The following is a 21,933-nucleotide window of genomic DNA, read 5'->3' on the forward strand; positions in this document are numbered from 1 at the left end:
CCACATTAACATATAAAATAAAAGCCGTGATTATTAGACGTGTCTTTATTCCCCCCACAAGGCACTATGGCTACTGTAATAGCAATGTGAGCGATGACAGACTCCATGTAAATTGAACAGCTCCAAAAATAAGAAAAGGTCGACGTCACATAAACCGAAAGACGTGTGAAACCTGTCTGCAGAAAATGAGGCAACGCATAATGCAATGTGTGATGTGATGTGTGATGTAAGCTTTCATACAACAGAAGTACAAGAATAGCTGGAAGTTTCCAACCAACAGACAACGCACCGACATCCCTTTCATGTATTTCCTTTGCTGCGTTGGCATTTCCACTACAATAGTCACAGATTTGTCTCACTTACTGCTCCATTCACAGAATGACTCAGGGCGATGGGAGAATACATAGAGGCAACATCCCATATCAATGTGGTTAGATACAATATAGAGAGATACATATCTATCAAGAACTTTCCCTGCATCGATACAAGGCAAAGGTTACATTGTGAGTAGGATCATGCAAATGAGGCTTCCGAAGAAAAACACTGAGCACCGTGTTGACCGTAACGTTGGTGGTATATAACCATATAGATCAGTCTCCTGTGGATAGTGGAGGAAGTTCTATAGATCTGGAAATTGTTATCGCATACAAAGTAGATCTCATCCTGGAGAAAAAGTCGAGTCTCTAGTGCCACCCTTGACATACTTACCCTCTAAGTCAATGCCTAACTCTTTACCAGGCCTTGCAACGTGACCCATGACCGCTGTTTTTGTTGGTTTTTCCCCTTGCCATGGCAGATCACGTAGACTAGATGAAAGGTTTTTGCCCCCCAGCCCCATTCTCTCTGGAATCTGTACAGTCAGCAGGAGGCGATAAACTGCAGCCGCCCGAATCAATGGGGTGACATGATGGCTTAGGACAGATGACTAGCCAGGGGCGCTCTACTTGATTTATGGGTGTCAGGCTATTGACGTTCTTGTTGGCAGCCACACCTTGGCATTCATAGTTGTCATCTGTGATGAAACATTATAATACATACCTTGCAGACAAGGAAGAACAAGGCAAAACAACACAGGTCATTACATACATATATAGAATATAAAATAAAATATATAATATAACAAGACTATAGACCATGGAATATTCATGAAACGCTCCCTGACTACATACAGAAGAGTCCCCAGAGGTACAACATGATGTCGATACAATAGCACATCTGCCACCGACTCCATGTCATGCAATATACAAAGGGTTATTGTTAGAGATGAGCGAACAGTGAAATATTTGAGATTCGTTTTTCGAGTAGAGCGTCAATAGTCGACTACTCGATCGAATCCCATTACAGTCTATAGGAAAAAATGCTCGTTTCAGGGGAAAACACTACTTGACTAAAGGAGAGTCATCAAGTCCACGAGTAGCAAGAGGAGAGTGTTTAGGAGGAGCGCTGTGCAGTTAAAGCGTGCGGACCCTAATAACAGTCTATGGGGTCCGTGTGCTCTAACTGCACAGCGCTTGCAGTTGCGCTGATAAAAAGTAAGCTCCCTTGTAACAGCAAGCTGCCAGTTCTCCTGACTAGCAAGGACGAGCCTGCTGCAGAACCAGCATTGATTTGCCGCAGGCTCGTCTTTGCTAGTCAGAAGAGCTGGCAGTTTGCTGTTATGAGGGAGCTGATTTTTTCTCATAGGAATGCATTGACCAGTGTTGATTGGCCAGTGTACAGCATTCGGCCAATCAACGCTAGTTCTGCCAGAGACTTGTCTGTGAGGAGGCGGAGTCTAAGATCGGATCACAGCAGTCTCCATTGTAGTCCGATCTTAGACTCCGCCTCCTCAAAGACGAGCCTCCGGCAGGACTAGCGTTGATTGGCCGAATGCTGTACACTGGCCAATCAACGCTGGTCAATGCATTCTTATGAGAAAAAGTCAGCTCCCTCGTAACAGCAAGCTGCCAGCTCTCCCGACTAGCAAGGGCGAGTCTGCTGCAGAACCAGTGTTTATTTGCCGAATGCTATACAGTGTACAAAATACGGCCAATCAACGCTGGCTCTGAATCGAATAGCTAGTAGTATTCGATCGAGTACGAATATTTCGAATACCGTAGTATTCTATCCAATACCTACTCGATCGACTACTACTCACTCATTTCTAGTTATTATTATACAAACTGTTGTGTAAGAGAGATAGATATAAAGACTGATATGTCTCAATGTCAAAAACAAGACTCAGAGTCAATCGAAGTCCTGTTTAGCAGAATTTCAGGGAGTTTGGGTATTAAATCCACAATACAGATGCTAATACGTGCACATGTAATGGGTGTGTGAAAGAAGGATAAAGTATATTGTATAAGAATATTGGATAATACTAATTGCATCTATTATCAAGATCAATCCTAGAAGTGCAGAGGAGATGTTCACCGAATTCAGCCTGGTCTCCGGGAAAGACAATCTGGGGACACATTGTATGAGTGACTACTGCAGCTACACAGTTGTTTGGAACTGAAATTTATAGCAATTTTTACTATGCCAAGAAGCCCATCATGAATCGCAACAAATTCAACAAATTCTATTTTCCACAGGCAGAGCCAGGATACCAGATTTATATCATGGATTTTCTTTGTCCGTCTCCGTGGGCCTATTTTAAGGACTACTCTGTTTACAATATGTAATATTTCCCATTGTAGCCATTAGGAAATGGGGAAGAAAGGAAGGAAAAAATTCTATTTTCGCCATCATCTACCATAGAAGTGTGCATGTGTTTTTTTAATTGCATGGTATAAGTATCTTATAGATGGAGGTTCTGCCCTTGGATATATATCTAAAAAACAGGATGGAACCCAAGCCTGGAAGAACATGTATAGGAGTTCCGAAAGCACTCATGCAAGCCCATAGAAGTGTGCATGTGCTTTAATAATTGCATGGTATAAGTACCTTATAGATGAAGGTTCTGCCCTTAAAAACAGGATGGAACCCAACCCTGAGGATGCTGTGAATGGAGAAGGTGGAAGAACATGTAATAAAGCTCTTTATTCACTTCTATGGGCTTGCATGAGTGCTTTCGGAACTCCTATACAAGTATATGGAGAGAGTTTGCATGCACAGGGTTCCCTGGCCAAGTGTTAGTAGTTGCGTCCTTCATTCTCTCCTAACTCTATATATATAATTTGTACCAAGTGTTTGTCTAAGGCTTCTCACAACTGGATTTGGTTTGGGAGATACAGATCTGATGTTGGCAGTAATTCCCAGAGCCAAGACTTGGACTCCCGCATTGTAGTGATCTGGGTCAAGGCTCTGGGAAATCCTTCCAACATCTGGTCCGCATCTTCCAGACCGATTCTGCTTGGAGCTGGCCTTATACCAGTATACGTTTCAGGACAAGCTTCAACTGGAAAAATATCCCGAAACTTGAATCCTTTGTGCCGGCCCTGACACATACATGGTTATATCAGTGTGCGACAGACGTCCTTAAGACAGGGCGCAACGTTCCCACTGATACAGAACAAATATTCTGCATGGAAGTGACTTATATTAATGTTTGCATAGCTACTTATTTTGTGCTGAAAAGTGAAGTGAACAATCCCTGAATTAACCCCGTTATTGCCAAGTCTTTTATCCTTCTATAAATCCCTGGATACTTTACATAGCTAATTATTAGAGCGCCCATGATATAATGTCTAGATCCCATGATAACAAGGATAGTAAAAGTCAATGAGATCATAAATAAGAACACGGATGTATAATGCATAAAGGTGAATGAATACAAGACGTTACACCAGGGAGATGTTGTATCGTCACGCATCTTTCTCTTAAATATTAATGTCCTGACGATCTCAGATCTCCCTGGGGCATCGGCTTTTATTATATTTTATGAAATCCCCTTATAAAATATGCATCTGTGTACTTACTGTTACATGTCTATCCATTTCAAAGGATTTTGGCATAGTATTGTTATGTTTACATGTATTCACCATTGCTGTGCATTCTGGCTCTCCAGGGTCCTTGGCTATGGAGGCCAGGGAAGGTGAAACAAAAAATAATCCCTGTCCTCGTGCTCTGCTGTCCGTTCAGGTTCATGCCGTGCCTTTGGCCCCCGGAAGTCCTGCGCTGAATGTGAGCACTGAGAAAAATGGAGTATTTACCCCAGTTCTATAGAAATGAAAGGAAAAGTGGAGCCTTTGCAATAATTGCTCGATCCAGACCTGGGATAACAGAGCCCCATGCTTTTGGGATTTTAGCAACGGGATCCTCACTGACCTAAAAGCTCTATTTGTGGGCAGGATCCTTTAAGAGATCAAAACTGAAACTAAATGATTATACTGCAATAACAATAAGTAAGATAGCAAACAATAACAATATCTGCACGGATATAAGTACATAGATATACCAATCTAACATACAAATACATACAGATGCATCACTTATAAAAGGTGAATGCACAATAAAACAAGGCCCCAGGGAGATTTTGGATCGCCGTGACATCAATATTTAACGGAGAATTGAGAACGTGTTATTAAAGAGGTTGTCCCATCACAAGGATCCTATCTATACTGCTTGTTAATGTGGATTTAAGACTTCTCCTAAATACACTGCTTCAGCAAAACTGCTTTGTTTGTCCACTATCTTAATTTATTCACTTCATTGTTGACACTGGCCCTTGGGATTATCTGCTCATTTGTCAAGTGACTTGTAGCTGCCTGCTCTCAGGGGGAAGGAGGGGTAAGTGCACGGGAGTTTGTAGCTGTGTCTGCACCACACGTGACCTAGCTTACTGCTCTCAGATAAAGGAGGGGGGGAAAAAAAAGAGTGCTGCTTTCTTATGTAAAACAAACAAATAGTCTTAATCCTAGTGGGACCTGGTCCCTTAGCCCACTAGGATTTAGCCGACTCTATATAGAACAAGCTAAATCCAAGTGTTACAGGACCTTTGATGACATCACAGGCCCTTCAGTCATCCCACAGGATCACGCTATGTGGTGGGTGGAGCTACACACTAATTTGGGGGGCGGAGCTCAACTGGAGGTAGTCAGACAGTATGGCTTTGCATATGAAACCCCGTCCACCAATTGACGTCGAAAACCAGGAAGAAAGAAGTCTTTGCAGCAATGAAGACTGGTGAGCAAGGGAAATGGGAATACCCCTTTAAGGTAATTTGGATGAACACATGACCTGTATATCTAAACAAATCTCCCTTTAGCTAGGATTATCCCATGATGCTAATAGGAGATGTTAGACAGAGAAAAACAGTTTAGTAGATAAAAAAAACACCTTATCCAAAGGCAACGTGCAGATAGGTGTGAACTTACCTTGCATTGTTGTGCTACATATGGGTACAACTGAGAGATCTGTCCATACTGTCCATACTGTCCATAATGCCGATGCACCATTGGCATTCCGTTGTGGCACCCCGCTCCTGTGTAGGCCCAAATGAATGAGCCTACACTGGATCGTGTCTCGAGCTACAGACGTTGCAGCTGATTCAGCCACAGAATACGCGGCAAGACAGGAAACTAGCAGTGTCCATGCCATGAGGAAGGGGGCGAGATAGCCCTCAAACGCGTAGCTCCTACATGTTACAGTCTATCCCACGAGTTACTTTGTAATATGAAGTAAATAAAAGTTATCTTTTTATATTTAACTTTGGATCAACGTGGAGTTTTCGCCTGGTAGTCGCTGGATTTTATCCTTGGTGCTACTTTATACACACGTCTGAGAAGAACCACAAAAAGGAAGCAAAGTAAAGTTACCTCAGTGTAATAGACATCCAGTATGCCGGCATCTTCCTTCATGGCCGCCTCCTCATCGATATTGGGTGTGATTTTCTTAAATATGGAACAGCCGGTGTGAAAGAGTTCTGATAAAGGAGAAGATGGAAACGGGATTATTTAATTTGCAAAGTAGTTACAGCTAAGGTAATAAGGTACCGTATATACTAGAGTATAAGCCGACCCGAATATAAGCCGACCCCCCTAATTTTACCACAAAAAACTGGGAAAACTTATTGACTCGAGTATAAGCCTAGGAGGGGAAATGCAGCAGCTGCTGGAAAATTTAAAAAATTAAAATGGCCGAGTTCTTGGGTGCAGTAGATACTGGGGAAGGGGAGGGGGTGTTTTGGTTGTCTGTCTGCCCCTTCCCTGAGCTTGAGGACTGGGTTTTTTACCCCCAGTTGGAATTCAGCCTGGCTGAATATAGGGGATCTGCAGTGCTCCTATTAACCCCTTCCCGACGGAATAGGAGCACTGCAGATCCCTATATTTAGTAGACCGGGCACTTTCAGACACAGGAATATCTAATGTGTATGTGTGTCACAGTCATTTTCTACTTTGAGGGCAGGTTCACACTAGCGCCCAATCTCCGTTATGCATAACGGTTTCACCATGGGCAGCAGAAGACGCTCACCAACAGACACTGAATGTCGGTTTCTGTCCTCTCCCGACAGAAAACGGAAACCTGCATAACTGAGATCAGGTGCTGGTGTGAACCTGCCTTTATATGAATTATAGGGAAAGGAGTGATTTAGAACACTTATTTATTTAATTTTTTATTATATATATATTTTTTTAAACTTTTTATTTTTTTACAATTTTTTTAGCCCCCCCTGGGGGATTTGAACCTGCAATCATTTGATTGCAAGTCCCATAGACGGCAATACAAGTGTATTGCCGTCTATGGGAGATTCTCTACATTACTATTACGGCTGGTCATAGACATAGCAGGGCAGGAAGCAGCCACACGCCGGGTGCGGGCCTGAGCTTACGTGGCTACGTCACCCGGCGTGTGATGGAGCGGTGGGGGAACGGAGTCTGCTATCCTGGCCTGCTAGCAGAAAATTACCGTAATGACCCGAATATAAGCCGAGGAGCACTTTTTCAGCACAAAAACTGTGCTGAAAAACTCTGCTTATACTCGAGTATATACGGTAATATTCTCTAGCGTGTCAGTATACCTACAGGACAATGGCAGCAATCTATGTAAAGCCTTACGGTCCTTAAAGGGGTTGTTCAGTTTCAGCAAATAAATGTTACAATGTGTAATAAGTTGTACAATTTTCCAATATACTTTCTGTATCAATTCTTCACGGTTTTCTAAATCTCTGTTTGTGGTCATTCATTTTGCTTGCATTCAGTGTCATGAGAAAGACAGCCCACGGTCACGTGACAGACAGCCCACGGTCACGTGACAGACAGCCCACGGTCACGTGACAGACAGCCCACGGTCACGTGACAGACAGCCCACGGTCACGTGACAGACAGCCCACGGTCACGTGACAGACAGCCCACGGTCACGTGACAGACAGCCCACGGTCACGTGACAGACAGCCCACGGTCACGTGACAGACAGCCCACGGTCACGTGACAGACAGCCCACGGTCACGTGATGGACACAGAGGTGTAACATAAGATTCTGGCTGACCTTATGTTAGTAGAGGAATGCATTAAAACAGTCACATTTGTCCCAGTATGTTCCATATTTGGCCACCTTTATTTGTATTGGAGAGTACATGGTTCACAATATCACTTATTACATCATTATTGACCAAGCACTAACGACAAACCAGCAAGTCAAATAATACTGAACAATAAAATGTCATCCAATTCCAAAAGATGCAAAACTTACTTTTCCGGTTGAGGAATTCAGCGACTAGAGCAGCGACGTGGATGCAACACATTGCAGCCTAAACAACAAAAAATTGTAATATTCAGATCACTTGTACTTCCTTTGCACATTTCATTGCAGATTGTACATTTCTTTGTGTGTATGAGCAGATTCTAATAGAAATCCACATGACATAATACCCTACTGAACAGCAGAATGGGAGGATCAAAAGCCCTGACATTGGGCACCTCCTATAGGCAATCTAGAAGTTTTAGGGTAAGTTCACACGGGGTTCTTTGGATCAGAACCTGAGGCAGAGGCATCCAGCTGCGCACTGTGCTCCGGATTAGGTCCAATGAATGGGCCTAGTCCGGAGGAGGGAGTGTCTTCAGGCCGAGTCGCCTCGCTCCCTGACCAAAAAACTCAGTGTGAACTTACCCTAAAAGAGAGTCTGTCACCAGAAACCAACATATCAGGCAGATAGATGGGTTCGTGTCCCTTGAATCACATAGTGTTTTTCCCTTGTGAATCGGTGACTTGGTTGCTGATAATTGCATATTTGCAAAAATAGCAACATAAGTTCTTTGGAACCTCAAGGTTGCTGCAGTTGCTCCAAACAGGTAACAGGCAACACCTTCATTGCTCCATAGAGCTTATTTGCATTTTGATAAAAATGGCAATACCTGAGCAATGGAGGCCCCAATTCACAAGGGAATAATACTGTTTGATTCAGGTGAACCTGAGCTATGCATCTGCACGTCTGGGATGATGGACTGGGGTTCTGGTGACAGATTACCTTTAAGCTGGGATATCTGAGACAGATATAAGTTATTGTCTGTTACTTAAAGGGATCCTATCATTAAAAGTCATTTTTAGTGACTAACACATAGGAATAGTCTTAAGAAAGGCTATTCTTCTCCTACCTTTAGATGTCTTCTCCAGGCTGCCATTTGGTAGAAATCCCGGTTTTCTTCAGTATGCAAATGAGTTCCCTCACAGCACTGGGGGCGGTCCTCGGAGCTCAAACAGCACAGGGGACGTCCCCAACGTTGCAAGAGAACTCTCCAGCACCACCTCCATCTTCTTCAGGATCGGGCTCTCTTCGCATCTTCTTCTGGTGCTGGAGACAAACTTCTAGGCCTCTGGCAGAGCAGACTGCACATGCCCACAGGCCACAAGAAAATAGCTGCTTACTTCCTGTGTAAGCAGCCATTTTCTTGTGGCCCGGCATGCGCAGTCAGAAGTTTGACCCCCAGCCCTGGAAGAAGACGCGAAGAGAGCCTGATCCTGAAGAAGATGGAGGTGGCGCTGAAGAGTTCTCTCGCAGCATTGAGGACACCTCCAGTGCTGTTTGAGCGCTGGGGCCCGCCCCCATTGCTGCAAGAGAACTCATTTGCATACTGACAAAAAGCGGATTATATATCGAATGACGACCTGGAGAAGACATCTAAAGGTAGGAGAAGAATAGCCTTTCTTAAGGCTATTCCTATGTGTTAGGGACAAAAAATTGGATCACTAAAACACTAAAGGGATTGCCATGTATGCTCTTGGTAAGCTGATGAGCATACATGGCAATCCCATGACTTACAGCAGCTCCTTGTCCGATCACTAAGCCCACACCTTTTCCATTGCTGGTTAGCAGAATTAATTTTTAACTTAGAATCCATAACCCAGTATTGCAATATTCACTTACCGTTCCGAACAATTGTGTATTTCTTACACTATGTCAAATTGTCAAAAATAAAGTCAGATGAACAAACTACAAAAGAGCACAGCAGCACCCACCTCTGAGTAGTCTCCATTTTTCACGTGGATCTTGGCCATACTCTCCAGCCAGGTCTTCCTCAGCTCGGGCGTACTAGCATAGGACTTGGCCAAGCTGTACTGCAGATCTATTAACATTTCAGGATCACGCTCGTGCTCCTTCATCTGCGCAGTCGCCATGATGACTGTACGGATCCTCTTTGTCAGGTCTTTCACCTCTGTGGGAAAGGTTGTTCCCTGTTGTAAGTCACCATAGAAGATAAAGGGAAAAATTACATGAGCAACACTCATATGTAAGTAGTGTAACAGCTGGTAACATCATCCTCTGTACAGGAGTATTATCACATATTGGTCAGGACTTAAGTGTATCAGGGCATGTACAGTTTCCTTTATAAACAGGAGATACAAGGGAAGATGTTCAAAAAGAAAACTTTTAAGCAAATCTGTGTAACAAAATTTTAAATAATTGCAAATTTATCAAATAGTTTCCAATTGGTCCAATTTGTCCAGTGTAGCGTGACGTCCCGCGCAGTAGATGTCTCTCTGAGGCCTGAGCCGGGACAGAAGGTGGAACTTCAAGGTCCCTACACGCCCCCAAAGCCCATTACAACGAATATACCATTATAGAGAAAGTCAATCTGTATTATATATGGGAATATACACATGCCCATGACCAATTCAAGCTACAAAAACTCTAACGATTGGCAATGCTGGAAAACATCCTACTCGGCCTCCGCTCTTCCACTCCAGTTATATTTGGTCAATACAATACGTGTGTTACTAATCTAATATGATCTCCCCCTCCCGATTGTTCCCCTTTTATTAAACACATTGGTAAGACATATTGAAACGTTGCTTAGTTTGACAGCATCATCATCAATATATACTGTTAGTAGGGTTGAACAATCGGGATTGGAAAAGATCTGATACTGTTCGGCGATCGAGTCAATTTCACCATTGCGATCGGGTTTCGATCCAGTCTAAAAAAAGATCGGGAACGGAATATAATCCCAATCACTCAACTCTAGTAGTTAGACAAGTCAATGTACAGTCATGGAGATGTAGCAGAGTCCAGTATGACTAATGGAGATGTAGCAGAGTCGAGTATATGGTAAAGCAAGGACGAAGCAGAAGAGTAGATAGACAAGTCAGTATACAGTAATGGAGATGTAGCAGAGCTGAGTATATGGTAAAGCAGGGACGAAGCAGAAGAGTAGATAGGCAAGTCAATGTACAGTAATGGAGATGTAGCAGAGCAGAGTATACGGTAAAGCAGGGACAAAGCAGAAGAGTAGATAGACAAGTCAATGTACAGTAATGGAGATGTAGCAGAGCAGAGTATACGGTAAAGCAGGGACAAAGCAGAAGAGTAGATAGACAAGTCAATGTACAGTAATGGAGATGTAGCAGAGTCCAGTATGACTAATGGAGATGTAGCAGAGCTGAGTATATGGTAAAGGAGGAATGAAGCAGAAGAGTAGACAGACAAGTCAATGTACAGTAATGGAGATGTAGCAGAGCTGAGTATACGGTAAAGCAGGGACGACGCAGAAGAGTAGATAGACAAGACAGTATACAGTAATGGAGATGTAGCAGAGTCCAGTATGACTAATGGAGATGTAGAAGAGCCGAGTATAAGGTAAAGCAGGGATGAAGCAGAAGAGTAGATAGACAAGACAGTATACAGTAATGGAGATGTAGCAGAGCTGAGTATATGGTAAAGCAGGGACGACGCAGAAGAGTAGATAGACAAGACAGTATACAGTAATGGAGATGTAGCAGAGCTGAGTATAAGGTAAAGCAGGGATGAAGCAGAAGAGTAGATAGACAAGACAGTATACAGTAATGGAGATGTAGCAGAGCTGAGTATAAGGTAAAGCAGGGATGAAGCAGAAGAGTAGATAGACAAGACAGTATACAGTAATGGAGATGTAGCAGAGCCGAGTATACGGTAAAGCAGGGACGACACAGAAGAGTAGCCAAGCACAACTTGTGGCAGCCCATGAGATGCTACTTGGAGAAGCTGGCAGCTTGAATTATGCGAAAAGTGACATTTCCCATAGAGATTCTCTGTGTAGTGATTAAAAACCAATGTTTTATGGCCATGTAAGTGTTCCCTTGCTCTTTCTATGCATTCTAAGAACTTGTATTTTTTGGTAACTTTTCATAGCTTTTGAAAACTATCTAAAAAAAAAAAAAGGGATGGGATGGGATCGGCTGAAAAATGATCAGAAATCGGATTTTAAATATGATCCTGAAATTTGAAGATCGGCTCAGCCCTGTTAGCTGGAATGTACATGGACTTTGCTACTGTCTACACCAAAGGATTTACAGATTGTATAATGATAATGTAGTATGGCATTCCTATGCAATCTTAGATTTTCTTGCCTCCCTTTGTACCTCTACTTTCACTTTTAAAACAACAATAAAAACACTTGAAGCAAAGTGCATAGAAAGGCCGCAGCACGGTAATGTGTGCACTTTATCAAGCTATGTCTTGCTGACAGACTCCCTTCACGTATAATTTGACGTCTACAAGCTACCACTTTGTTATTAAGTCTTATCTGATTCTTCCTTAAAAGTCCACAGTACAGTCAACAAGTGTTCTCAGAAGGAAGTGATCTGTAAATGAACTGCTGGCACAGACATTCTTTGTATTGGAGTATGATCCCTTCTCGGCTTCTATTGTTTGTACAATGTAACTGAAGAGAAAGGAATGAAGAGAATTTACTAAAAAACCTCATGTCGGATTTTTAGCTGCGTGTCCCAAAATACGCACCGCTTTCTCCATTTTCTGACCTGTTTGCAGGGCAAAGATCAAGGAGCGCTGGAGAAGGAGACCTTTAGCCTGACAGATCTACTGTAACTCGCACCAGGACACGAGCATTGGTTATGCCCGAAATCTATTCCCGTCCCAAACTAGCAGAGGTTCCAGGATCTCACAAGATGCACCAGAATTATTAAGAGGCTGAAGCCTTGAATCACCAGTCTTATTGATTCGCCTCAATGTTGTACTTTAAGAAAATCTGTAACAATTCAAGAGATTTTTTACATAGCTGCAGCATTTAAAGGGGTTGTCCGCTTTCAGACCAATATCGAGACACGAATGTTATGGTTTGTGTAATAAAAAGTTGTAGAGTTTTCCAACAGACTTTCTGTATCAATAACTCCTGGTTTTCTAGATCTCAGCTTGCTGGCATTCATTCTGATTATTCTCAGTGGAGAAAAATCAGTACATGGTCATGTGCTATACAGTCCCTGGTCATGTTCTATACGGTCCATGGCCACGTGCTATACGGTCCATGGCCACGTGCTATACGGTCCCTGGTCACGTGCTATACGGTCCCTGGTCACGTGCTATACGGCCCCTGGTCACGTGCTATACGGCCCCTGGTCACGTGCTATACGGTCCCTGGTCATGTGCTATACAATCCCTGGTCATGTGCTATACAGTCCTTGGCCATGTACTATGATGTACTGTGATGAACACATAGGTGCACAGCTCTGTCTGAATGCCCTTGTGTTAAATGACCATGGACTGATTTTTACCCGCTGAGAGTAAGCAGAATGACCAGCAAGCAGAGATCTAGAAAACCCTGACGAATTGATACAGAAAGTCTATAGGGAAATTGGTCTCTCAATATTGGTCTGACAGTGGACAAGCCCTTTAACTTCAGCATGTTCAGTCTGTAGGTCCCGTCCATATTTAAGTGGGTTTTCTTCCAAGCCTCCTGTATAACATCTGACGTCTGCCAATTATTAAACATTTTACCACTCTCAATCCATCAAATGTCAGAGGACCTGCTGAGTATTAACGTCTGCACAATAACCCAAATACAAACAATCCTCACAGACGTTACAGTCATTTGTTTATGCCTAAAATTCTAGAAATCCATTCTAGTTTTATTCCGTAAGTCTGAGCAGATCAAAAGCCCCAACACTTGATAAATTAGAGCTATTACATGGGAAATGAGAGATAATGACTGAAATTACAGCTATTCATTTAGTATCTGCTGAATTCAGGAATGTCTATTTAATACAAACGGCATTGTACTTATTTTGGCCTAAGAACATTTTTCCCAAATTTTTTTCTGTTTGTCCTCTACGGCCAGTATGTTTCCACGTACATCGCAAGCTGCTGTGACTACTATTACTATGTAATATTACATTCCCATATCTCTGCTTTCCTGAGAGCTTATAAACACTTCCTATAATAATTTCTTATCCATCGGAGCTAAATTCAGCTTTAATGGGAGTCTGAGCGCTAAGGTAAACAGAGATAATGATATAGAACTCATAAAACATGAGAGGGATCCACTGGTGACAAGGAATGTTCTCTCTAAACTGTTCCAGAAATGATAGACTTAAAGGATTTGTTTTCTAATTGTTAATGATAATGGCTACATCTACGGACAACTATTTAAAGGGATCCTATCAGTCAGAAACAAATTTTTGTTGGTACCACGTTGGAATAGCCTTAAGAAAGGCTATTCGTCTCCTACCTTTCGTCGTCTTCTCCGCGCCGCCGTTCGCCTACAATCCCGGTTCTTGTTGGCATGTAAATGAGTTCTTTCACAGCACTGGGGGCGGACCCCAACGCTCAGACAGCACTGGGGATGTCCCCAATGCTGAGAGAGAACTAACTCCTCTTCTTCAGCAACGTCATCTTCAGCCTCTTCTTCCAGCGGTGGCTTGTAACTTCTAAGGCCTCGGGAAGAGCAGACTGCGCATGGCCACAGGCCACGAGAAAATGGCCGCTTGCACAGTATTGGAAGCGGCCATTTTCTTGTGGCCTGTGGGCATGCGCAGTCTGCTCTTCCCGAGGCCTTAGAAGTTACAAGCCACCGCCGGAAGAAGAGGCTGAAGATGACGCTGCTGAAGAAGAGAAGGTGGCGCTGGAGAGAGTTCAGTTGCAGCATTGGGGACGCCCCCAGTGCTGTCTGAGCACAGGGGCCCGCCCCCAGTGCTGCGAGAGAACTCATTTACATACCAACAAGGACCAGGACTGTAGGCGAACGGCGGCGCGGAGAAGACGACGAAAGGTAGGAGATGAATGGCCTATCTTAAGGCTATTCTAACGTGGTACCTACAAAAAAATTGTGTCTGACTGATAGGATCCCTTGAAGACCAGATCTAGTAGGCAGGCATTGCCGCATAGATGTCTATGACCTATCAAATATCGATTGCAATGATGCAAATTGTATCGACTAGTATTTTTTGTTTATGTAGATTGGGAGCCCGATAAAGGGATATCTATATAGGGATCACAATGTACATTTTTCTCCCTATGAGTATGTTTTTGTAGAATGGGAGGAAATCCACGCAAACACGGGAAGAACATACAAACTCCTTGCTGATGTTGTTCCCTGCAGGATTAGAACCCAGGACTCCAGTGATGCAAGGCTGAAGTGCTAACCACTGAGCCACTTTGTTGCCCCTATCGACTAGTATTCTGAAAGTGATATAAAAAATGTCAAATTATACAATTTATTTAACAAAAAAAACTTAAATGGAACAAGACTACCTTCATGGCTCTGTCACTGTTTGCAAAATTGTTAATAATAGAAAGAGATTCCTGGAACCGGGATCCTCCGCTAAGAGCCACGTCGGCGATCAGCTGACTGACAGCAATTATGATCTGGAAATAGAGAGTGCAAATGATAGATTAGGATTATTATTATGCATTGTTTTCATATTAGAATATGACCCAGCATTGTTCGGATTTGCCCATCTCAGACATGTAGGACATGCTCACAGGATAGGTTATACAGGTACAGCTCTAAAACCCACAAAAAACGTGGCTCCCATTGTTGCTGTGAATGGAGGGGAGGCAGCGCATGCGCGACACTCTTCACTGACTTTTTGAGTTCTGAAATCAACAAATATTATACCCCGGTTCTACACAAACAACATGCAATGACAAGATGAGTTCAGACATTAGTGGTATCCTGATATTAATTTACATCAGCTTATTTACAGATCTCACGGGAACGTCTTCTTTTCTTCTTGACATTTCTAACCTTCAGAATACCAGATGTCTCCTTCTTGTCTGTGATCGGCAAGGGGTGACTTCCGGAAACCACATTTTTGTACAGACATGTCTATTAATATAACGTGGGGTCAGAATGACTGTCATTGGCGCCTACGTGGTTTAGGGCAGTCTAAGAGGTATGTTTTATTTCTGGACCCCTGAGGAGTTGCATGCACAGAACACTAGAAAGGAAAAAGTTTTAAAGGGAACCTGTCACCAGGTTTGAGATTGCTAAACCAAAAGCATGCAACTGGGGTTTAGGGTCCTGAACCCGCTAATCTCAGTCCCATTTGTTCCTCCATTTATTAGTTAAATTACTTTTAAAGGGATCCTATCATTAAAATCAAATTTTTTGTCCCTAACACGTAGGAATAGCCTTAAGAAAGACTATTCTTCTCCTATCTTTAGATGTCTTCTCCGTAGAAATCCTGGTTTTTGCCGGTATACAAATGAGTTCTCTCACAGCATGGGGGCGTCCCCAATGCTGCGAGAGAACTCTCCAGTGCCGCCTCCATCTTCTTCAGGAACGGGGTCTTCACCCGTCTTCTTCCGGCAGTTGGCTTCAAACTTCTAGGCCTCGAGCAGCTGACTGCGCATGCCTGCCGGCCACAAGAAAATGGCAGCTTACACAGTATTGTAAGCGGCCATTTTCTTGTGGCCCGGGTATGTGCAGTTGGCTTTGCCCTAGGCCCGAGGCCTACAAGTTTGAAGCCAACCCCCGGAAGAAGACGCAAAGAAGACCTGTTCCTGAAGAAGATGGAGGCGTTGCTGGAGACTTCTCTCTCAGCATTGAGGACACCCCCAGTGCTGTTTGAGTGCTGGGGCACGCCCCCAGTGCTGCGAGAGAACTCATCTGCATACCGGCGAAAACCGGGATTTCAACGGAACAGCAGCGCAGAGAAGACATCTAAAGGCAGGAGATGAATAGTCTATCTTAAGGTCCAGGTCCATCTCTGGTGTCTCTAGGCTCGTGCACATTGGAGGAGATTTATCATTCCTTTGTACACTAGTATTCTGGTGTCCAAAATATCAAAAAGTCAAGAATTTAGATACGCAGGTAGTTTAGGAGCCACAAATCTGCTTCTCTAACCTTTTCTAAATATTGTAAGTGTCATTTGGCCGGAGATGGACAGAGACATGGACCACAATTCTCTTTACAAACTTGCCTGCAAATGTGTTCTGAGAAATGTTCGCCTCTTGGTGAACTCAAAGTTGTTCCTCATAAGAAGGTAAAGAATGGCCGAAGCTTCATTTCTGGTGGAGTTGAGTTTGGACGTGCAGCATTTGAGAACCTCATAGCAGAACGCCGCACACATGTTGACTCTTCCTTTGAAGAAGGCCGAAGGAAACTTTACAACAGACAAGGAAAGATTTAATATTACTGTGCTATATGTATACAACACATGTCGAAACATTATAATCCCAGCGTGACATCCTACATACACAACCCACCTTGCTAATGAAAGATCTGAGTGATGCAAAGACGTGTTTTAAACAGATCTCAGATTGTCCATTTTTCAGAAAAGCTAAGTAGATATCGAAAACTTTCTTCATCAAAGGGTTCTGACATTCACTGTTTAGGAGCTGAGCCTACAGGGTGTGAAGAAAATAAAAATGGAGTTGAAGTTATAGTGATAAACGTACAGTAATTCATACGTTGTGTTGCTGGAGCTGCATGCATAGCGTCGAGACCTATAATAATATCTTTATAATAACCTTATTTATATAGCACTAAACATATTCCGCATGGAATAGGAGTGAAAGTCTTGCAAGCTTGTATTGGCTAATGCAGGTCAATTTTTGGGAATACTGTATCTCAGGAACGGTACGTGCTAGAGAGCTGGGACTAAAACCTTTCTGGACTCCTGGTGCACTCGTGTGCCAAATTTGGTGAGGATCGATCCAGTCATTTGGTCGTGCATAAAGAACAGACAGAGACTCATATATATATACATAAGAAATAGATACAAACCTCAAACAATTGTTACATCACAAAGGGGGACTAAGGGAATACCACATAAGTAACACATCCATGTGCATAAGATTAACAGCGGACAAAGCCAAAGCTCTAATTCTATAAATGCAAAAAAACCTCCAATACAAACTCACCAGGATGGAGTGCAGGCAGCCCATGGTGGGTTTGTATTGCGGTTTTTTGCCTTTGTATAATTGGGGCTTTGACTGTATCTGGTGTTAATCTTATGCACCTGGATGGGTTACTTCTGTGGAATTCCCTTCGTCCCCCTTTGTGATGTATATGTAATCAATAAATATGAACTGTTTTTATGTCGTTCTGGAGTTTATCTTTTGGATCCATTCTATTTAATAGGACACATGCACAAGACTTGCTGGGCATCAGGTGACTGCTTTGGCTACTGTGACATCCAGTAACGTCTATCCAAGAAAGCGACCAGACAACCCATTTTCCACGTATTTACCTAGAACCTTCTGGTTCCATATTCCGGACAATGCACCAGATATCTGTTCTTAAAGGGACCCTATCATTGGATACCCTTTTTTCTGACTAACACATAGGAATAGCCTTAAGAAAAACTATTCTTCTCCTATCTTTAGATGTCTTCTCTGCGCCGCCATTTGGTAGAAATCTGTGTTTTCTTCGGGATGCAAAAGAGATCTCTCGCAGCACTGGGGGCGGGCCCTAGTGCTGAAAGAGAAACTGGGGGCGTCCTCAATACTGTAAGAGAACACTTCAGCGCCGCCTCCATCTTCTTCTGGAACAGCCTCTCCCTGTGTCTTCTTCCATCCTGGGTTTCAATCTTCTAGGCCTCCAGTCAAGCCGACTGCGCATGCCCGGGCCACAAGAAAATGGCATCTTACACAGTAATCTGGTGTAAGCGGCCATTTTCTTGTGGCCCGGGCATGCGCAGTCGTCTCTACCTGAGGCCTAAAAGATTGAAACCCAGGACGAAAGAAGACACCGGGAGAGGCCATTCCAGAAGAAGATGGAAGCGGCGCTGGAGAGTTCTCTCGCAGCATTGGGGAAGCCCCCAGTGCTGTTTTAGCACTGAGTACCGCCCCCAGTGCTGCGAGAGAACTCATTTGCATCCCGAAGAAAACCGGGAATTCTACCGAATGGCGGCGCAGAGAAGACATCTAAAGGTAGGAGAAGAATTGCCTTTCTTAAGGCTATTCCTATGTGTTAGTCAGAAAAAGGGTATCCAATGATAGGATCCCTTTAAATAACTATTCGTTATGGATGGTTTTACATGACGACAAACGACATATTCTATCCGTAAAAGCTTACCCTAAAGGTCTGGGTGAAGAAGGAGATGGCATCCAGTACGGTTAAGGACACTTCAGTACTACAGTTACCTTCTAACAACGCTTGATGTAAAATATCGGCTTCAGTAAAACCTGAACCTGCAAGTACAATGAAAAAGAAAATAAAATTATTAAATAAGGGGACAGCGAGTATTTGGTGCAGAATAGACCATGTGAGCTTACACTTATAACTGCCACATCAGTACTAGCAATAGACATTGTAATACATATTACCGCCATCGCTCCTAGAAAGCCGATATAAAGTGTTGCAATAACTTACTATGATTAAGTGTGAAAGAACTTTCTAAACTGCTGAGGTGTTGCAGACGCGAGGCTCCGGTTCTGCTCCGCAGGGCCGGCATTGTCTGAGATTTTCTGTCTCCTGCCACAAAGTGTTTCGATATCCAGGCGTCCTGAACCCTAAAGACACAGAAGATTGTAGAAATTATTACCTATTAAGGCAGCAAAGACCGATGGGTCAGATCAAGTTTATGGAATAAAGAAATCGTGTAAACAGATGAACAAATATTACAGAATATTGCAGAATATATCCAACAGATTCAGGGCAAAAGTCAGCAAGAATTTCTTTACTAAATCTCCAAAAAAGTAGAAAGAGAATACAAAGTATCCAAGAAATTCAAGATACACGCATTGTAGAGGAAATACATATCAGGGGTAGGGAACCTCAGCTCTCCAGCTGCTGTGAAACTACAACTCCCAGCATGCTCCATTCACTTCCATGGGCATTCCAAGAACAGCAGAGCCAGTATGCATGCTGGGAGTTGTAGTTTTGCAACAGCTGGAGAGCCGTACGTTCCCTACCCCTGCTACATATGAACAAGCATAGCATACAATAACTATATAACATCAGCTTTACATAGACACATAGAAACCAGAAGTCGCAGTGAGAGGGCGCGAACTAGGCTAAGTTCCCTTCTGCGTCTTGCTGTCCGTTGTTCTGGTCTGTTGGACAGGCAGATGGACCCCCAACAGACCCCATTGTCTAATAATAATAATGGGGTCCATCGGGTGTCGCTGTTTTTAAACTATGGCGGCAGACGAAGATGTAAATACAATAAAACATTTCAGGGTTTCACTTCTTTGGTCAGATGAATTAAAATTATTTAAGGAATGGGTCAGGCCCCAAATACATTGCCAGAACCATAACCCTAGTGTGCCTTAGGTCATCTTAAAGAGGGCAGTACCTTCATATTGCAGAGGTCCCCCAAAAGCCACCGATTACAGAGAAGAAAGTGCCAGTGTGCATTTACTCTGCAGCGCCCCCACAGGAGAAATGAAGAATTACACAGCTCTCATTGGAACCAATGGACTATCTAATAAATGCATAAAGCTGGGTCCTTCAGAATAAGACCTGCTCTTCTGTATTGGCTAATAGATAATCCCTAATCCATTAATTCTGAATTAATTGTGGATAGGCGGCGTTTACAGACCCTCACCTATTAAAGTAATAGAAGTGGTGCAGTACCCCGTCCACTGTATAACGGTGGTGTCAGTGCACTCCAGTGCCGCTCCCATTACATTTGGCTTCATAGCATATGACACCAAGGACATGGCAGGTTCCCCTGTGCAGCCCCACTCCCTGCATGGGTCGTTGATGTGTATATACCTCTCTCCTCCACTATAGATATGATATGAGTAATCCCTCCAACACTCTCCATACAGTTTCCCCAGTCTGTCTATACTATACTGCACAGGCTTGCATTATGATCAGTAATAAGTTAGGTTTGTCACTATTATTTACTGCACAGCTGGATAGAAGCCAGAAAACAATCCTCCAGCCACAGCGCCTGCACATCGCACCGCAGTCAAGTTCATTCTTGTAAATATTGTTTGCAATGGTACCTCCAGTATACATTATACAACATGTAGTCTACCACACCTTGCCTACAGATTTGCACCACCCCTCTGTAATCTTTAATGTACTAGTTTGAGCCACTGGCAAGTAGATGGGAGTATATTTAATACATAAACTCAATCCGAACAAAGGTCAAGAACAGAGCCGAGGTCAAGTCATAGGTCAAGAACAGAGCCGAGGTCAAGTCATAGGTCAAGAACAGAGTTGAGGTCAAGTCATAGGTCAAGAACAGAGTTGAGGTCAAGTCATAGGTCAAGAACAGAGCAGAGGTCAAGTCATAGGTCAAGAACAGAGCAGAGGTCAAGTCATAGGTCAAGAACAGAGCCGAGGTCAAGTCATAGGTCAAGAACAGAGCCGAGGTCAAGTCATAGGTCAAGAACAGAGTTGAGGTCAAGTCATAGGTCAAGAACAGAGTTGAGGTCAAGTCATAGGTCAAGAACAGAGCCGAGGTCAAGTCATAGGTCAAGAACAGAGCAGAGGTCAAGTCATAGGTCAAGAACAGAGCAGAGGTCAAGTCATAGGTCAAGAACAGAGCCGAGGTCAAGTCATAGGTCAAGAACAGAGTCGAGGTCAAGTCATAGGTCAAGAACAGAGTCGAGGTCAAGTCATAGGTCAAGAACAGAGTCGAGGTCAAGTCATAGGTCAAGAACAGAGCCGAGGTCAAGTCATAGGTCAAGAACAGAGTCGAGGTCAAGAACAGAGTCGAGGTCAAGTCATAGGTCAAGAACAGAGCCGAGGTCAAGTCATAGGTCAAGAACAGAGTTGAGGTCAAGTCATAGGTAAAGAGCCCGAATACAAACACCATGGCTGCACACTAGCAGGCTCTTTGCTGAGGCAGCTTTCGATGGGACAAGTTACCTTAAAGGGGTCGTCCAGGGAGTTTAGATTAATTTACCTGATCCAGCGGACTCTTGTTGATGGACCCAGGGGTTCTGGCCTGGTTCAAACCCCTGGAACAGAACCAGCGTTCCATTATAGGTCGCTCCGTTCCCTCCCTTCTCTCTTGATCTGACAGGGGAATTAAGGAGGAAGGAAGGGGCAGAGAAACCCAAGAGTCGGAATACTGGTTCCGATCATGTGACCTGGGCATCGGAACCAGGCCAGAATCCCCCCCCCCCCACACCCCATGTCATCATATCATGTAACTTAATCTTTGGAGACTGATTGGGAGCTGATATCAAGGATTAGAGTTTGTTAAAAGCCCAGTCCACCCTACGACAGTGGAAAGACACTGACAAGTATGGCCAGGAGCACAACAATAGGTTAAAAAGTCAAAATGTTTAAGCTCAACAATTGAGAATAAAAACCCAGAGATGAATCCTTGTCCTAAGTAAAGTCATGCACTGTTTTGGCTTCTGTCACTTTGTTAATTTACATTTCTTCAAGTGCT

The 21,933-nt window shown here is 43.4% G+C and overlaps 1 protein-coding gene across 1 annotated transcript in view; it reads right to left on the reverse strand.

Annotated features, from left to right (window-relative positions):
* DOCK11 (dedicator of cytokinesis 11) overlaps positions 1-21,933 on the reverse strand; it is a 118,732-nt gene that overhangs the window by 24,695 nt on the left and 72,104 nt on the right. The window contains exons 38-45 of the mRNA XM_075259872.1: positions 18,948-19,087; positions 18,651-18,766; positions 16,838-16,975; positions 16,552-16,734; positions 14,879-14,992; positions 9,376-9,591; positions 7,612-7,669; positions 5,739-5,845 (exon numbers count right to left, since the gene is read on the reverse strand). Coding sequence (XP_075115973.1) covers positions 5,739-5,845; positions 7,612-7,669; positions 9,376-9,591; positions 14,879-14,992; positions 16,552-16,734; positions 16,838-16,975; positions 18,651-18,766; positions 18,948-19,087 — 1,072 coding nt within the window. The remainder of the gene's footprint in view (positions 1-5,738; positions 5,846-7,611; positions 7,670-9,375; positions 9,592-14,878; positions 14,993-16,551; positions 16,735-16,837; positions 16,976-18,650; positions 18,767-18,947; positions 19,088-21,933) is intronic.

This window comes from Leptodactylus fuscus, chromosome 11 (assembly GCF_031893055.1).
Source record: "Leptodactylus fuscus isolate aLepFus1 chromosome 11, aLepFus1.hap2, whole genome shotgun sequence".
Classification (NCBI taxonomy): Eukaryota; Metazoa; Chordata; class Amphibia; order Anura; family Leptodactylidae; genus Leptodactylus; species Leptodactylus fuscus.